General features: G+C 36.2%; 1 protein-coding gene across 1 annotated transcript in view; it reads left to right on the top strand.

The window, feature by feature from the left end:
* Positions 1–18089, top strand: part of LOC126458343 (adenylyl cyclase 78C-like) — a 788789-nt gene that overhangs the window by 722632 nt on the left and 48068 nt on the right. Inside the window, exons 15-16 of the mRNA XM_050095308.1 lie at positions 3175–4058; positions 15774–16011. Of these exons, the coding sequence (XP_049951265.1) occupies positions 3175–4058; positions 15774–16011 (1122 nt within the window). The remainder of the gene's footprint in view (positions 1–3174; positions 4059–15773; positions 16012–18089) is intronic.

The following is an 18089-nucleotide window of genomic DNA, read 5'->3' as shown; positions in this document are numbered from 1 at the left end:
TTTTTGGCTGAGTCCTTCTGCAGAATGTTTGAAAACTGCTATGAAAACAAGAGCCTCACTGCAAATTTAAATGTAGCCAAAGCCTCACAGACAGACAAAAATTAAATGAAGCCAAAATTAGGATCAGGAGAGCCATGCTTGTAGCATTCAGCAAATTCTAAAGGAAAAATCTGTCTACCGACTTGGCAGGAAATCCTAAGGAGTTTTGGTCATATGTTAAATCAGTAAATTGAACAACGCCATCTGTCCAGGCACTGTATGACCATAATGGCACTGAAATGGGGGATGATTCATAAAAGGCTAAAATACTAATTGTCTTTTCCTACACCCTTTAAATTATAACATGATTGACAAAATGGCTAATATTGAAATAGGTGATCATAGGATGGAAAAGCAACTGAAATCACTCAGCTGAGGAACAAACTGACAGGCTACCAACATGCTTCTACATAGAGTGTGGTGCAAAAGAACTTGACCCTCTTTTAGCAGAAGTGTACTGTGGATCTCTGGAGGCAACAAGTGTTCCTGATGATTAGAAAAAAAGTGCAGGTCATTCCAGTTTTCAAGGAGGGTCATCATACAGGCACACAAAACCGTAGGCCCATATGTCTGACATCGGTCTTTTGTAGAATTTTTGAACATTCTGTCTGACTGCATGTTATGACGTTTCTGGAGATCAGAAGTCCCCTCTGTAGGAATCAGTATGGGTTCTGGAAACAATGATCATGTGAAACCCAGTTTACTCTGTTTGTCCACGAGACCCAAAAGCCACTAGATGCCAATGGTTAGGTAGATGCCGTGCTCCTTGACTTCCGGAAGGCACTTGATACAGGTCCACCACACTGCTGCCTAATGAACAAAATATGTTTGTTAGGAATGTCAGACCAACTGAGTGATAAGATTGGAGGTTTTGTAACAGGAAGAATACTCAGTGGAGAGAAATCTTCAGAGATAAAAGCAGATTTGAGAGTACTTCAAGGGGATGTGTTATAAGGCCATTACTTTTTACGATATAAATAAATGACTTAATACATATTGTAGGAAGTTCCATAAGGCTTTTCCAGATGAATCTGTTGTATACAGAAAAGTTGTAATGCTAGAAAAATATAATAAAATGCAGGAAGACCTGCAGAGGAATGATACTTGTGTGGGGATTGGCAATTGACCCACCAAACATAAGCAAATGTAATATAGTGTGTATACATAGACAGAAAGGCCTGTTATTGTATGATTACGACCACATAAAACTACCTGTAGGAAAGGCAGATGTCAGATGGAGATTTGGTGGAAGAATCCGCAGGAAAAATAGTCCATGAACAAAGGAAGTATTTTACAGGAACCTCATGCAACCAATACTTGAAAATTACTCACCAGTAAAAAGCATATTTTCTGAGAACAGTCAACAAATATATTGCTTCCTCCTACATATATCTTGTGAAAAGACCATCAAGATAGAGAGATTTGAGCCCATATGGAGGCTTGCCACCAGTCATTCTTCCCACATACCGTACACAACTAGAACAGGAAAAGTGGTAATTGCAAGTAGTACACTAGTACCCTCCACCACATGTTGCAAGAAGGTGTGCAAAGTATAGATGTAGATATGTGAGCATGTAGGTTTGCAGAATCTCAACTTCAGAATATATTGTCAAATAAAATATTAATAAGCAAAATGTTCATAGTATTAAACAATGGACAATCAAGGATGGAATAATGACAGTATTGTGAAAAGGATAGACTGTTACTCACAATACAATGGAGATGCTGAGTCGCAGACAGGCACAATAAAAAGACTGCTAACTAGTTAAGCTTTCAGTCTAAGGCTTTCTTTTGCATTAGACATAACACACACACACACACACACACACACACACACACACACACACACACACACACACACACACAAATGCAACTCACTCACATGACCACTGTTGTTGGCAGCCTCGGCACTCGTGGGAGTGTAAGTTGCATTTTTCTGTGTGTGTGTGTGTGTGTGTGTGTGTGTGTGTGTGTGTGTGTGTTCTATAATGCAGAAGAAGACGTTTCAGCCAAAAGCTTAACTTGTTAGCAGTCTTTTAGTTGTGCCTGCCTGTGTCTCAGCATCTCCACTATAAGGTGAGTAGCATTCTATTCTTTTCATAACATTTATAGTATTGTCACATATTAACTGTAAACCAACCACTCAATAATGATTACATAAATACAGACTGTGCCAGAATTCTGATATTATCATATATGTCTGTACAGATTTGCTTATTCCAGTACTAGAATAGAATAACAAAATTTTATTGTATCACAGATCCTATATCATATATGTAGATTTACTTACTGCTATTTGTAAACCTTTCACTAGAGTTGTCAGAATGACTTTATTTTATAGTAATTAGTGCAGTGCAAATGATTACACCACACCTGCTCAAGGTTTCAGTTAATAAATTTAAACATCTATTAAGTCCAAAGTAAATGTAAGGATAAACCATTAAGACAAAAATTTAATTTGCAGTGAAATATATTCTAAGGAAAAAAATATTAGTTCTGTGAATCAGTTTTCATTTTCCACTCTAACACTAATACGAGCTATAGAAGAAACAAGTGAGTAATTATGAAGAAAGATTTTAGTTCTCATAGCTACTGAATAACTATTTTCTGCCTGTTCACAAAATCCAGATTTTTATCATCTTTCCTGTAGTTTAGCTTATAGAAAAAGGACATAATGACAGAAAGAGGCATATCATAATACCAAGTACTTTGTAAGAGGGTTTGGTGATCTGTGCATCAGTCCAGTACAGGTAAAAACCTGTCCAAAATATTACAAGGAATTGCATCTTCCATGGAATATATGTGAGATAATGGTGTGCTTTCAAAGATACATATGCCATTAAGCAATCTACCCAAGAAAAGCGGAACAGTTACATATGTCATGCATGGAGTTGTTTAAGCATGTCTCAACTCTTTTGACATTTTGAGTCCAGTAGACTTGTCAATAGATATTTTTAAAATTTTAATATCTTATAATCTTTTCATATGTAATGTCTGTATCAACATTTACATTCATACTCCTTTATTCACTTGATGGTGTACTTATAAGTTAAGTTTAACAGCTCATATATATGTATATTAAAATTACTACAGGTTATAACCAACTTCTGAAATATTTTTCTTTGTTGTTTTTAGGTCTGCTGTCCAACACAAGAAACAGAGACAGAATACTTGCTAGGAAATGAGTCAGCTCCAGTGGCAATGGTAAATAAGGTGGTTTCATCAATGGCCATGGAGTTTGCTACTCATGAGTATACTTCCAGTAGTACTGGCAGACCAGCTGTGAATGAATCTAGAAACTCAACACACACTGCAGACTCAAATGCAAGGATAAAAATGTTAAATACTGTCACAACACATAAACCTCTTGCTAGAAGGAGGAGGCAGCTGCAAAATTCTACTCAGAATAAGACGACTGATCAGCTTTCACCCAGAGAAAACTTCTCTCATGTGATGAAGGGCAAGAACAGAAGCAGTGATCTCAGTGTCAATATGAATTATGTACATAACAAAAACAAAACCAATGTTGAACTGTCAAGAGTGGCAGGGAATGCATCAGTAAGGACGTTCAGTAATACTGATGATTCAATGCACAAAGAAATGTTTTCTAATTCTCAGGACTGGGGAGGTAAATCTGTCGTGCAGCAGTTAAATAAAATCAGAACTCAGGACAACACCAGTACGTCAAGTAATGGCTTCTCCTTTTTAAAGAATCTGTCACTAAGTTTAAGTGAACGATACCGGAGGTTGGCAGAAGATCTCATTTATAGTGATGCAGTGAAAACATTCCATAATATGACAGTAAATAAACGATTACCACATGACAACAGTGAAGCAGAAAAATGTATTCATCCAGAATACATTGTTTTCACATGGGTTTTGTGTCTCATGGCTCTTGCAACATCACTGAAGCTGTATTATCTTGTGAAGACTGCACTGGCTTTCACAATGGTCACAGTATTTTATGTTCTCATACTGGTTGCATACCCAGAAGTTTTCTTTATTGAACCAGAAGAAGAGTAAGTAATTATACATATGGAACTGATATGTACTGATAATTAATTTTACCCATTTTGTGTTGAAGCCTGTGTACTGGAAATTATTTATTGTTCAGTGATAAATTATGTAATTTTTGCTGGGCCACTGTGACAAAGATGCAATAGCTATGTTCATATATGTTAAAAAGCTAAAATATCATTGGTCCAGATACACATCACATGGTCATAGAGTAGAGTTCAGTACTGTTATCAACCAGTTTCTGAGGCAAAGAATGACCCCAGATTGAAGATGTGCAATATGCTGTTGACAAACTCCAAGACCGTGGAGCTCTGTGTATGTTGGTCACGTCAATTCAGTTACATTTTCCTTAAGATTGTTGTGTGCAGAGACAGTTTTTTGTATGTCCTGACAGCATACCATCAAGAACAGTGGTTAATCAGGAAAAATGCTGCAACAGTTTCAGTAGCTTCAAGTCTCCTATTTCACTCATTTCCAAATTCACTTAGATTATTGCAGGGTTTGCATAGTATGCTATATTGTATAAGTTGGAGTCAAGTGTTTATATTTACTTTGTTAGCCTTAAGTTACGATTCCAGTAGACCAAGCACTTTTGTAGGGATATTTTTCCTGTCTTTTAAACCTTTGCCATTGTCTTCCGAAGCCAAGTCATCTTCATAAATCAGAGTATTTTGTTCCTGTCATGTTTGTCATATGGTACCATACTCAATGCCATGTACTTCACAGTAGTTTTCAGAATATATATGTAAATAAGTAGAGACATTAAATGTATGGTATTCAGAATGCTGCCATTGTGCCTTAATTTCAATCTTTGTTTTCTTACCTTCATATGGCTAAGAAACATCTGTTGCTTAGCATTTATTCTGTGAACTTTGTAACATAATAATCACGTAAGGTACTTCGAAATTTTCCATGCTTTAAAGTTTTCCTTTTTCTCTCTTGGATTGACATATAGTATCTCTAGTCTATTCATCAAAGGTTGTACAAGATTTAAAATATGACATGTATGTGATGTGGGTGGCCCGAAGCCAACTTTCATACTTGCTTTAGTTTAGCAGCAGTTGTTAATCTATTATAATATTTCTTCCCCAAGTTTACAGTATAGCTTTTGGATTCTGTGAACTTCATTTTAAATTCAAGACATGTGATTTCAAATGCGTGATTGCACAGTTTTGTGATTTTCTGGTAGCTTTGTGTGAATGTAGAGCTAATTTGCCTGCACAAGAATTGGGAAAACTTAAGATGAATTTTATACCTTTATGTCGATTTTTTTGGCACAGAAGCTGTCAAGATTAGCTCACTTTAAGTTCATTTATTTTATTGCTTTCCCTCACTGTGATAGGGCCTCACTTACTTATTTTTTGTTCATTTACTTGAGAGTCATCGTGAATTCCTGATCTGTCTTACCTCTTTTAAGTAGAAGACTGTTAACACATTATTGCATTGTTATTGTTCTCTAAAATGTTATTTGTTGAGAGATGAGTAGTCTCTGTTGCAGATACCTATTTTCCTCTTTTTTTCATTTATGCAAACAGAAGCAAGATATAAATTTCCCACTTTCATTATTTCTTCTGAAGAAATGTCTTTGATAAATAATTATCTGTGATTTATGTGTTTATTAAGCCATTATTCAAGCTGTTTTGCGTGTTTTCTGTGCATAGAATATGTGAATGCAAATTTCACAAAATTGCCAAAGTGATCAATTTTCTATATATTGTTTGTTTCATTGTGAAATGTATCTGTACATCTGTTATAGCTAGCTTTGTCAAAAACAGAACCATCTGAAAGATTTTCCTTGGACCTCAGTGTCTCTGATCTGTGTTATAAGTGAGGTATGGAGGCAAGTATTTTTGTGGGTGCATGCATTGTTGATCTGTGCTGTCTTGGGCAATGAGTAAAGTTCCATTTATCACTATGAAGGATGCAATTACCTTGCTTAGCACCTACTTGCTGTCAACAATCAATCATAGTTCAAAAACAAGAGTACCATTCATAAATATAATGTTTCCATGTCCTTGTTATATGACATCATCTTATTACTTGTAATGTATCAGTTCTTTTCAGTTCTTGACTTAGTAGAACATCTTTTACATGAGTGTAATGTCAGCTACAAAAAACATCACAGATTAGTTTCTGGTGACATTACCAGTTATACATAGGTAAATGGGTTTCAGGTTTAAATACCTTGGATTGATTTTATTTCTGGGTAAAGTAGACAAATATGACCTTTTTCTCAGGGCAAGGCATACTGGCAGAAAGAATAGGTCAAAATTGAAATTTTAGATGGTGTAAATATTAATACAAACATTGAAATATAATTTTTCAAAATGCAATAATAATAAAACCATTGCTATAATTCGAGTTGCAGAATTAGTGTTGTCATGATTATTTATGCAAAATCATCCTGTAGGTTAACACATTTCATAAATTACTGTCTCAAAATGCTATCTAACTCATTTCCAAGTATCATTAATAATAAATTTTTCTTGTGGTCAGGCTTGCTTTTCCTTTTGGTTTCATCAGATAGTCAGTAACATTCTGCATTTAGCAGTTGTGATCAAAAAATAACAGGAATTCTTGTATTCTTAAAGAATCTTTATTTAGTAAGCAATATCAATTTTGTTCCCTTCAAGGTAGTCTCCCTCAGACATAATACACTTGCACCAACACTTTCTCCAATCTTGGAAGCACTTCTGGAACTCACTTTCCACTAAGTTGTTCAGCTCCTTCGGTGATTCTGCTTTCATTTCACCAGTGGTTGCCAAACAATGTCATTTCATCATTCTCTACTGTCTCGGAAATAGAAATAAGTCACAGGGGGCCATGTCTGGTGCATACGATGGCCGTGGCAACTTAACAGTTTCTCATGAACGGGAATTGAGATGTGAGCAAGAGAATTCCTATGATTCCACAAGTGGTTTTGCCACAATTCTGGTTGTTTTCTTCAGATTGCTTCATGCAAATGGCACATAACTTCCAGGTATTGTTCCTTACTGATTGTACAACCATAAGGCAGGAACTCATGATGCACTATCCCATTGTAATCAGAGAAAACAATAAGAAGAACCTTCACATGTGATTGAATTTGTCGAAGTTCTTTTGGTCATGGCTCTTCAGGCAGTTTGCATTGGAATGAATGGACCTTGGTTTCAATGCCATACTGTATTCCCATGTTCTTATGACTTTCTTTAGAAGTTCTAGATCATTGACAACTTCATTCATGCCCATGTGACATCATTTTCCATTGAAACTCAACAGTTTCAGGAAAAACTTTACTGCTACACACTTCATGCCGAAAACATGTAAAAAAATTTGCTTGGCATGAGCCAGAGGATGTGCCAGTACTATCAGCAACCTCTGTGGTGGTGATTCAGTGATTTACCAGAACCATTTTCCTTACTTCTTCCACATTGTCATTAGTAACGATGTACTAGGGCAGTCATCATAATCTTCAATGTCTTCTGGACCCTCTCTGTAACATTTATACCACACATAAACTCATGTCTTTCTCATAGTAGATTCACCAGAAGCCACAGTTGATATTTCATATGCATTGCTGCACTTCATTTCGTTTTTCAAACAAAATGTAATGCAAACTCTTTGATCCATCTTTTTCGAAATTAAAAATTCACTGAGCACCTAAAAACTCAAATAACCGTTTTGAATGTCAGCAATAAACTAAATATTCAAAACCACTGTAAATACAAACATACATCAGAAGCATGCGAATCAATAAAGTAAAAAAAGAAGTTTGAAAATCAGATGTATAAAGCCCATGAAATTAAAAAATTCCCATTACTTGTCGATCATGCCTTGTATACTTTGTCATAGTCAAACATGACCCCATAATGCAGAATAAAGTTCCCTATTCCTGTCTTCAACCTTTTCATCAATATTTCGTTAACATGATCAGCATCTCTTCAACATCTCACAAAAGCTACTTCAGTATTTATCATCTCAACATATTCTTAAACCCATCGACTTCATATAACAGATCATTCTGTACGTAATGTATTTGTAGGTACACTGCAGTCAGTTCTCATCTATGTGTTCTGAAAATCAGTTTCCTTGCTTATGAAGCACCTATTACATAATATTATTGGGACATTAATTTGAAAATGGCCATCTTATGTCAAATTTTATCTCAAAAGCTTTAGTTCATAACCAGATGTTAGTTCTTGTACCATAATACAAGTGTTGACTGTGTCAACAACACATCAAGTCTGACCCATCTTCAAAAAAAAAAAAAAAAAAAAGTGTCCTACACAACACTTGTAAGTTTATCTATTCAAATATCTTTTAACTTCCTAAGATAAAATATATATTGCAAATGTGTTTTGTTAAATGGCACATTTGACATAAATCATAAAATATTATTTTTCCTTTCAAAGAGATCACTTAACTCTTAAGTAGTCACATCACTTTACAGTTCATTATTTGCAGAAGAAATATCATACTCATTGGCAAAAGTGAACAAGAGATAAATGTAGTTCAGACACTGCAGCAAGGGAAGTGTGATGCTGCAAAATATGTGGGTGGAAAGAAAGACAGAAACCTGGTACTGTAAGAGAAGTTTAGCCCAAACTACCACAGATCAGCACAGGAAGAAAGATAGGATAGCAACAATGATACGGCAACAGGGTAACAGTATGAAAGAGGAGGGCTCAGAAATTAAGCTGAGTAGCGTCCAACAGCAACCACCCACCAGTATAAAATCACTATGCTTTTTGGCAGAACAGACTATTGTGGTTGTGCCTGTAACAGCAATATAAGAAACATTATCACTGAAAATGTGTCCAAATCTTAACTCTGTATGCCAGAGGAGATGTAAAAAAAGCATCAATATCTGTATTAACGCATAAAAAAATTATTAAAGTACTTGATGTAAGGATACAAGTTATAATTGTCCAGGAATGATTCTGACCCTGTATCTTTCAAAACATACCCTATTAAAGGGAGAGCCACCTGTGAAACAACTCATCTCATATACCTGCTGGTATGTAAACACTATTCGGCCTTTCACATAAGCATTACTACCACTAAGTTATAAGTTAGGATGAATGGCCATAGGAAGAGGATATATTCCGGCAATACGCAATATTCTGTTGCAGAGAATGCTCTACAAGATGGCAGTCATGACCTCGGTGCCTTTTGCACCACATGTCCCACTTGGATTCACCTTACACCAGTTCCAGCTTCTCAGCACTCTGCAAGTGGGAACAGTGCTACAACATGTCCTTGGTCCTCACCACCCACCCAGCCTTAATTTACGTTAATTTCTTCTGTATCAAATAGGGGTAATGCAGGAGTAGGTTTAATAATGAATAAAAAAATAGGAGTGTGGGTAAGCTACTACAAACAGCATAGTGAACTCATTATTGTGGCCAAGATAGACACGAAGCCCACGCCTACTACAGTAGTACAAGTTTATATGCCAACTAGCTCTGCAGATGATGAAGAAATTGATGAAATGTATGATGAGATAAAAGAAATTATTCAGGTAGTGAAGGGAGACAAAAATTTAATAGTCATGGGTGACTGGAATTCAACAGTAGGAAAAGAAAGAGAAGGAAACATAGTAGGTGAATATGGATTGGGGCTAAGAAATGAAAGAGAAAGCCACCTGGTAGAATTTTGCACAGAGCATAACTTAAACCATAGCTAACACTTGGTTCAAGAATCATAAAAGAAGGTTGTATACATGGAAGAATCCTGGAGATACTGACAGGTTTCAGATAGATTACATAATGGTAAGACAGAGATTTAGGAACCAGATTTTAAATTGTAAGACATTTCCAGGGGCAGATGTGGACTCTGACCACAATCTATTGGTTATGAACTGTAGATTAAAACTGAAGAAACTGCAAAAAGGTGGGAATTTACGGAGATGGGACCTGGATAAACTGAAAGAACCAGAGGTTGTAGAGATTTTCAGAGAGAGCATAAGGGAACAACTGACAGGAATAGGGAAAGAAATACAGTGGAAGAAGAATGGGTAGCTTTGAGGAATGAAATAGTGAAGGCAGCAGAGGATCAAGTAGGTAAAAATATGGGTAACAGAAGAGATACTGAATTTAATTGATGAAAGGAGAAAATACAAAAATGCAGTAAGTGAAGCAGTCAAAAAGGAATACAAACATCTCAAAAATGAGATCGACCGGAAGTGCAAAATGGTAGGTGAAAAGATGGGTAACTGAAGAGATACTGAATGTAACTGATGAAAGGAGAAAATACGAAAATGCAGGAATACAAACGTCTCAAAAACGAGATCGACAGGAAATGCAATATGGCTAGGCAGGGATGGCTAAAGGACAAATGTAAGGATGTAGAAGCTTATCTCATGAGGGGTAAGATAGATACTGCCTACAGGAAAATTAAAGAGTCCTTTGGAGTAAAGAGAACCACCTGCATGAATATCAAGAGCTCAGATGGAAACCCAGTTCTAAGCAAAGAAGGGAAATCAGAAAGGTGGAAGGAGTATATAGAGGGTCTATACAGAGGCGACGTTCTTGAGGACAATATTATGGAAATGGAAGAGGAGGTAGATGAAGATGAAATGGGAGATATGATACTGCATGAAGAGTTTGACAGAGCACTGAAAGACCAAAGTCGAAACAAGGCCCGGGTGGAGTAGACAACATTCCATTAGAACTACTCACAGCCTTGGGAGAGCCAGTCCTGACAAAACTCTACCATCTGGTGAGCAAGGTGTATGAGACAGGTGAAATTCCCTCATACTTCAAGAAGAATATAATAATTCCAATGCCAAAGAGAGCAGGTGTTGACAGATGTGAAAATTACTGAACTATCAGTTTAATAAGTCACAGCTGCAAAATACTAACGCGAATTCTTTACAGACGAATGGAAAAACTGGTGGAAGCTGACCTCGGGGAAGATCAGTTTGGATTCCGTGGGAAATGTTGGAACACATGAGGCAATACTGACCTTACGACTTATCTTAGAAGAAAGATTAAGGAAAGGCAAACCTACGTTTCTAGCATTTATAGACTTAGAGAAATTTTTTATCAATGTTGGCTGGAATACTCTCTTTCAAATTCTGAAGGTGGCAGGGGTAAAATACAGGGAGCGAAAGGCTTTTTACAATTTGTACAGAAAGCAGATGGCAGTTATAAGAGCCGAGGGACATGAAAGGGAAGCAGTGGTTGGGAAGGGAGTGAGACAGGATTGTAGCCTCTCCCCAATGCTATTCAATCTGTATATTGAGCAAGCAGTAAAGGAATCAAAAGAAAAGTTCGGAGTAGGTATTAAAATCCATGGAGAAGAAATAAAAACTTTGAGGTTCGCCGATGACATTGTAATTCTGTCAGATACAGCAAAGGACTTGGAAGAGCAGTTGAACGGAATGGACAGTGTCTTGAACGGAGGGTATAAGATGAACATCAACAAAAGCAAAACGAAGATAATGGAATGTAGTCTAATTAAATCGGGTGATGCTGAGGGAATTAGATTAGGAAATGAGACAGTTAAAGTAGTAAAGGAGTTTTGCTATTTGGGGAGCAAAATAACTTATGATGGTTGAAGTAGAGAGGATATAAAATGTAGACTGGCAATGGCAAGGAAAGCGTTTCTGAAGAAGAGAAATTTGTTAACATCAAGTATTGATTTAAGTGCCAGGAAGTCATTTCTGAAAGTATTTGTATGGAGTGTAGCCATGTATGGAAGTGAAACATGGATGATAAATAGTTTAGACAAGAAGAGAATAGAAGCTTTTGAAATGTGGTGCTACAGAAGAATGCTGAAGATTAGATTGGTAGAATACATAACTAATGAGGAGGTATTGAATAGAATTGGGGAGAAGAGGAGTTTGTGACACAACTTGACTAGAAGAAGGGATCGGTTGGTAGGACATGTTCTGAGGCATCAAGGTATCACCAATTTAGTACTGGAGGGCAGCGTGGAGGGTAAAAGTCGTAGAGGGAGACCAAGAGATGAATACACTAAGCAGATTCAGAATGATGTAGGCTGCAGTAAGTACTGGGAGATGAAGAAGCTTGCACAGGATAGAGAAGCATGGAGAGCTGCATCAAAACAGTCTCAGGACTGAAGAGCACAACAACGACAACAATCCTAGATTTCTTCAACCAATGTTTTTCTATCAAACAAAACTTGTTAAAGGGCAGAGCACATCTAGCAAAAAATTCTTCATTATTAATCACCCTACCACATACTTAAACTCATATAATAATAGTAAAGGCAAACACATCAGGTAAGCATTGTACGGTATCAATCCTACCATTGTATAGATTATAATTCATCCACAGAATGTAACCTGACAGGATAAGAAGATGTTTGTTACCAAAACCTTAGTCTTTTACATTGTCTGTAAGAGATAGACAAAAAATATCAGTGTTGCTCATTTGATCACTTCCAGTAAGAAATCATGTGATGATTTTTCCATTATAAACTTAAATTTTTAAAAAAATCACTGTTACGTCTTCCAGACAGCATCTATCAGACTCTCCAAGTCTGTGTAGTTGTTTAAAAAGCACATACATAACTTTGCATTCACATACTTGATTACTTTTTCCATTAGTTTTACTGTAAAGTTATGACCAGCTATTCTTTCAACAAGTGGAATACTTAAACTGGTCATCACTGATTACTGCATGAATATTAAATTCTTTCCAATTAACATTAAATTGTCTGCAAAATACGTCCAGGTACTCCTCCAACCAATCAAGCTTTCATGTTTCACAGAATAGTGACAACCTTTCCCAAACAGTTTCATTGTTACTAAATTTAAGTTCTACAAGATTTTCTGCATCTAATGTTGAAAGTTCATTTTCTCACAATTGGAAAACACACTGCCTCAATAACAGGGTCATCTACATTATTTTTTTAAACATTGTCTACTTCATTTAAAAGGCCAACATTTTCTATGACATTATAAGAATCAGTTACCTATTCCTCTCTGGAGGATACAGCAGATATACCGAAGTCTTCAAAAATGTTACTGGATACTTCATTTAAGGCTATTGATGCTACAGTTACACTTTTGTTCGTAATTTCATTAATTCACTGAGTATTGCTTTTACTTCTTGACTCAAATCTTTGGAATGTTATGTTCTGTGGCCATGAACATTGAATATTGTTTTTTATGTCTTGTCCTATAGTTGCAATCTTTGTATCTAGATGTTGAGTAGATTGTTCAAACAATTTTCCTATTGTTTTTAAAGCATTAATTACTCCTCACCGTTGAATCCCAAAACTCAAAATTTTTCCTTTTTTCACTAACACATTTTCTATATTTGACAATCTCCTTTTGATTCAGTCAGACTGTTTGTTTCCTTGCTTAATTTTTTTGCTGCCATTTTCCAAGTCCAATGAATTTTCATACCCACCAGTTTCTTCTTTTAGCCCAAAACTAGTCGTTTTTAAAAACCGTTCTTCACACGCTATCCAAGATAAAGAAAATAATCACTTTGTACTTACCTTTCACATCTGATCTGCTACCATTGTTGACTGGGTCAAAAGTCAGTTATTATACATCTCCATTAGCTTATTACTCACCCTTCATTTGAAAAAGAAATTTCTTTTTGCTTCAGTTAATGATATTTCTGTTTTCCTTAATTACCTGCAACATAACCAAAGAGATAAGATCAATTTATATATCATAAACTATAGCATTTTTTATCAATTTAATCTTTTTGAATTATTATAGAAAACAGTGTGTGTGATTGTAACACTGAATTGTAAGAGTCATAACTGTCACTTATAGTGTATTGTCTTCTTTGATACTTAAAAAAAAAAGTGAACAATTTTTGCTAATGAATAATATGACAAAACGTTTTCTCCACTGAGATTCTCTTTCCCTCCACCCTTTGACACTGGGGGTGCATCTTATTTCTCTCTCTCTCTCTCTCTCTCTCTCTCTCTCTCTCTCTGTGTGTGTGTGTGTGTGTGTGTGTGTGTGTGTGTGTGTGTGTGTGTGTGTGTGTGTGTATGTGTATGTGTGTGTGTGTGTGGTTTAATGAGAGTGAGAGACTGAACATAGTTAAACACATATCACTATAATAAAAAAAGGGTAGCGTAAGAAAATCATCTAAGTGGTCTCTATTGTGTTATATTTTTCACTGGAAAATTGTATTTTAATTGTAAAACTGACTTATTCCTTGGTATAGAAAGAGGTTGTAATCATGTTTCACAGAAGTATAGAAAGAGGTTACAATCATGTTTCACAGAACATGCAAGTGGATTTCTGTGGAAATTGTATTCTGAGTGTATTATGGATGCTGTATCAATATATGATATAGAGATATTGAAATTGAGCTACAAACCATATGTAATTTTTGTCTAATAATTTTCTGGTTTTGAATGACAAGTTTGTGTGTTTTCAGACAGGGACAGACTGCAATTCCTCATTTTCACTCTGTGAATTTCTATACTACTGCTATTTGTGATGTTATCTGCATAAACATTTATTTTGAATGTAGGAATATATTCCATTCTCTCCCATATTTCCTTTGATTATATGTCTCACCCTAAGTGATTTTGTTATTGTGCCTCTTTGGATGTAGAAGGTATCACTGTTTTAAGTCTTGTAGTGTATGGATAGAAAAGTTTGCATCATAGGCAACACATACTCTATGTGCTTCTTGAACAAAATGAAGCTGAATGTAGTGAGATGCTGTTGTTAACACTATAACATTTATGTTCTGCTCCAAAAGAATTAGTCAGCTCAACTATGAGATGTCTCTGATACACATTCACCAAGCTGTGAAATCATGTGAAAGCTTACTTCACTGACTACAGTGAGTATATGACATTCAGATGTAGATGCTGTTAAATGCTCATTTGCATCATTTTTGTTTCTCTTTTGGACTGTGTGTTCTTCTTTAAGTACACTCACCTCAAACTTCCTTCCATTAGGAAGAAAGCATTAGACTGCAAAAGCCAATCTTACATTTCTAAACCTCTTGTTAACCACAACACATTCTGTATGAAGTCAGCAAAGCTATCATATCTGTTGTTATTCTTCTCTGATGTAGTCATTAAGTAGATTCTAACTCCAAGAAAGCCCAAGATATTTTAATAACTTTAAAGTTCCAGTACTCTGTTGGGGGAGGGAGGGGGGGTAGTTACTGTATAATTATGGCATTGATCCAGTTATCTTCAAGACAGTAACTCACATGCAAGATGTGAGAGACATACAATAGTCACTAGAGCAGCAGGCATGTTGGATAGATAACAGAAGCTACAGAAGTTGTCTGTTATATTTTTGTAGAAGTGATTACATTTATCTAAGAAATGTGATTAACTAACTAACTCACATGTACCCTCAACATGTGGAAACCTGTAAGCAATCCCTCTGTAGATGCATGTGGAGTTTGAAAATGTCAGAGATTGTAGCAGTTCATGAAGAAAGTCCTTTGACTCTTCGAACCAGTTTCCAGTATGTGTGTGTGACTGTCATCATTTTTATTTTGCCTCTTTTTTTTCCCTCTTCTTATGTCCTGTGTTGGAGAGTGTAACATGTAGTGGGTTAGAGAGCATTCTGTGAGCATCTCATGCCTTGCCAAATGTTAAACATTTACTAAAACTTTTAAGTGTACAGTTTACACATTTTAATTTGCTTAAATTGGAGTGATAAACCCACTTCAGAGCTATGAATGAACATATGTCTGAAAGCAAGACTCAATTTCTGATGAAACTTCATATGAAAGATTGTATTCTAATATTTTGTTTTGTATCTCTAGGTCAACACTACCACTTTATACACAAATGCTGGTGCTACTCACTGTTTTTCTGATTATGGTGATATATCATGCACGCCTTGTGGAAGTAACATCAAGACTCGATTTCCTCTGGAAACAACAGGCTGAACGAGAACTGGCAGACATGATGGAAACACGGCAAAATAATACGCAGTTACTGAAAAACATTTTACCAGACCATGTTGCGAAACATTTCTTATCTGAAGATCGCCGAACTGAGGTCAGTTCCTGTACTGTACGAAACAATAGAATACTGTTACTAATGAAAGAGAGCAAGAAGACATTCACAAAATGCAGTGAAAGTTACTGCCAACCTCTCTTTATAGTCTAGATGTATGTTTGCTTTAGTTCATGACAAATAAACTGACAATACTGTTACATTCTCTTTTTGTGCTCAACATCTCACTGTCTCCATTTCATTCTTTCTCTCTCTGTCTCTATCTTCCTCTCTTACGTGTGTGTGTGTGTGTGTGTGTGTGTGTGTGTGTGTGTGTGTGTGTGTGTGTGTGTGGGGGCACGCGCGTGTGCATGCGCTTGCACTTCTTACCATAAGCATACGTTTCTTTATTCTTTTTTTTCGCCCATATTAATCCTTCAAACCAGTGGTTTCCATGTTCATGCCTAATACACTAGTCTGTAAAGAGAGGCAGGGTTTTATTTAAATTGTTCTAGTGCTGGAATCATGTGTGTAAAATTAGTGAAATTTTCAGAAATTGTTAATAGTAGGCCTTCATTCCATTTAAAATATGTGTAATCACTTAAAGTGTCACAATTGTTTGCACAAGAAAACAGTCCTGAAGACGTTGGTACACAGAGGAAAGATGATGTCTGATAACTACTATCTACAATCTGAACTGCAACATTCGAGACTCATTTTCAGAAAAAGTTGTTACATGAAGGGAGAAATTGTGAATGCTTTCAGGTGCAATTGACTGAGGCCAAGTTGGCCAGAGTTCTTACTGTGGGGTGAATAACATCAAAATAGGAAGTATGCAGTGGAGACCTGGATTAAGACCAATGTTCTGTCTTCTCTCCAAGATACAAGATCTGTTACGTTCCACTAAAGATGACCCAATGTGTATGTGGTCCTCTGTGAATACAGCTGCATCTACATAGGCCAAACAATTAGCACAGTTGCTTAAAGTTATGCCGAACACATGCAACACACCAAGAAAAGGGAACGTGAGAAAGCTGGCCATGACTGAACAGGCACAAGATGGAATTTGGAAAGAGAAGGCTCTTTGCTCATGCATCATCATACTGGGATTCTGTTATTTGGAGGCTGCTGAAATTAGAATAAACTTCAACAATTTTAACTGAGGAACTTCTACAATTTTAACTGAGATCAGGGTACACACTTTGTAGGGGATGGGACCAGGCTCTGGACACTGAACAGAAAAGAAGAAAGATACTTGCAAAGAGCTGGGAATGGTTCACAAGTGTTGTACTGGCACCCCTTCTTACCTGACTTCACTCAGTTCCATGCCTGGCAGAAACTGCACTGCTTGCCTCACTGCACACATACTGTATTTTACTGACTATAAGATGCACTTTTTTCTTCGAAAAATTGCCTAAAAAATTCAGGTGTGTCTTATACTCAAAATTAATATAAAAATGTCCAGTGCTGGATATCAAATTCCTGCCAGTCCTAAAAATGGCCATACAGAGCTAGCTGTAAAACAGTTGTGGTCTGGCGTGAGAGAAGATATTATTGTTTCATCTTTCAAGAAGAGTGGCATAATTAATGCTCTTTGTGGCAGTCAAGACCATCTTATGTATGAAGAGGACAACGATAACAATAAAGAGGAAGAAGAAGAAAATTCAGATAATGATTTTCAGGGAGTTTAAAGGTCAGTTCAATTTTATAAACTAAGTTTTCTTAGTCTTGCTTTGCAATTTAATAATAAAAACAGTAAAAATGTTTTTTTAATTGCTTAAAAATTAAGGTATGTCTTGTGGTCCTTAAAGTATGGTATCACATCGCCCTTCCTCTAGAAGGATTCAGATAATGCTGTCATGCCTAACTAAGAGGAACACCATGGGCCTGAAAGCCAAGAAGATTTTATTCAGGCAGGCCACAACAAAAGACCCCAAGAACAACTTTGCTTTAGCCTTCTTGGTGTTCATATTATAACCTCTTTTAAAAGTACTTTTCATTCGATTGAACTGATGTTCTAAGATCTTTATCATCTCTGACAGGATTATCATTAGCAAACCTTAAAGCCATATTTATTGTTCCTGAACCAAAATTCCCTTTCTGAATGTGCTCTTGGCTTTATTTACAACTTTCTTAATGTA

This window comes from Schistocerca serialis, chromosome 2, assembly GCF_023864345.2.
Source record: "Schistocerca serialis cubense isolate TAMUIC-IGC-003099 chromosome 2, iqSchSeri2.2, whole genome shotgun sequence".
Lineage (NCBI taxonomy): Eukaryota > Metazoa > Arthropoda > Insecta > Orthoptera > Acrididae > Schistocerca > Schistocerca serialis.
Note: the sequence above shows the minus strand (reverse complement) of the source record. Positions and strands in the feature narration are given on the sequence as shown.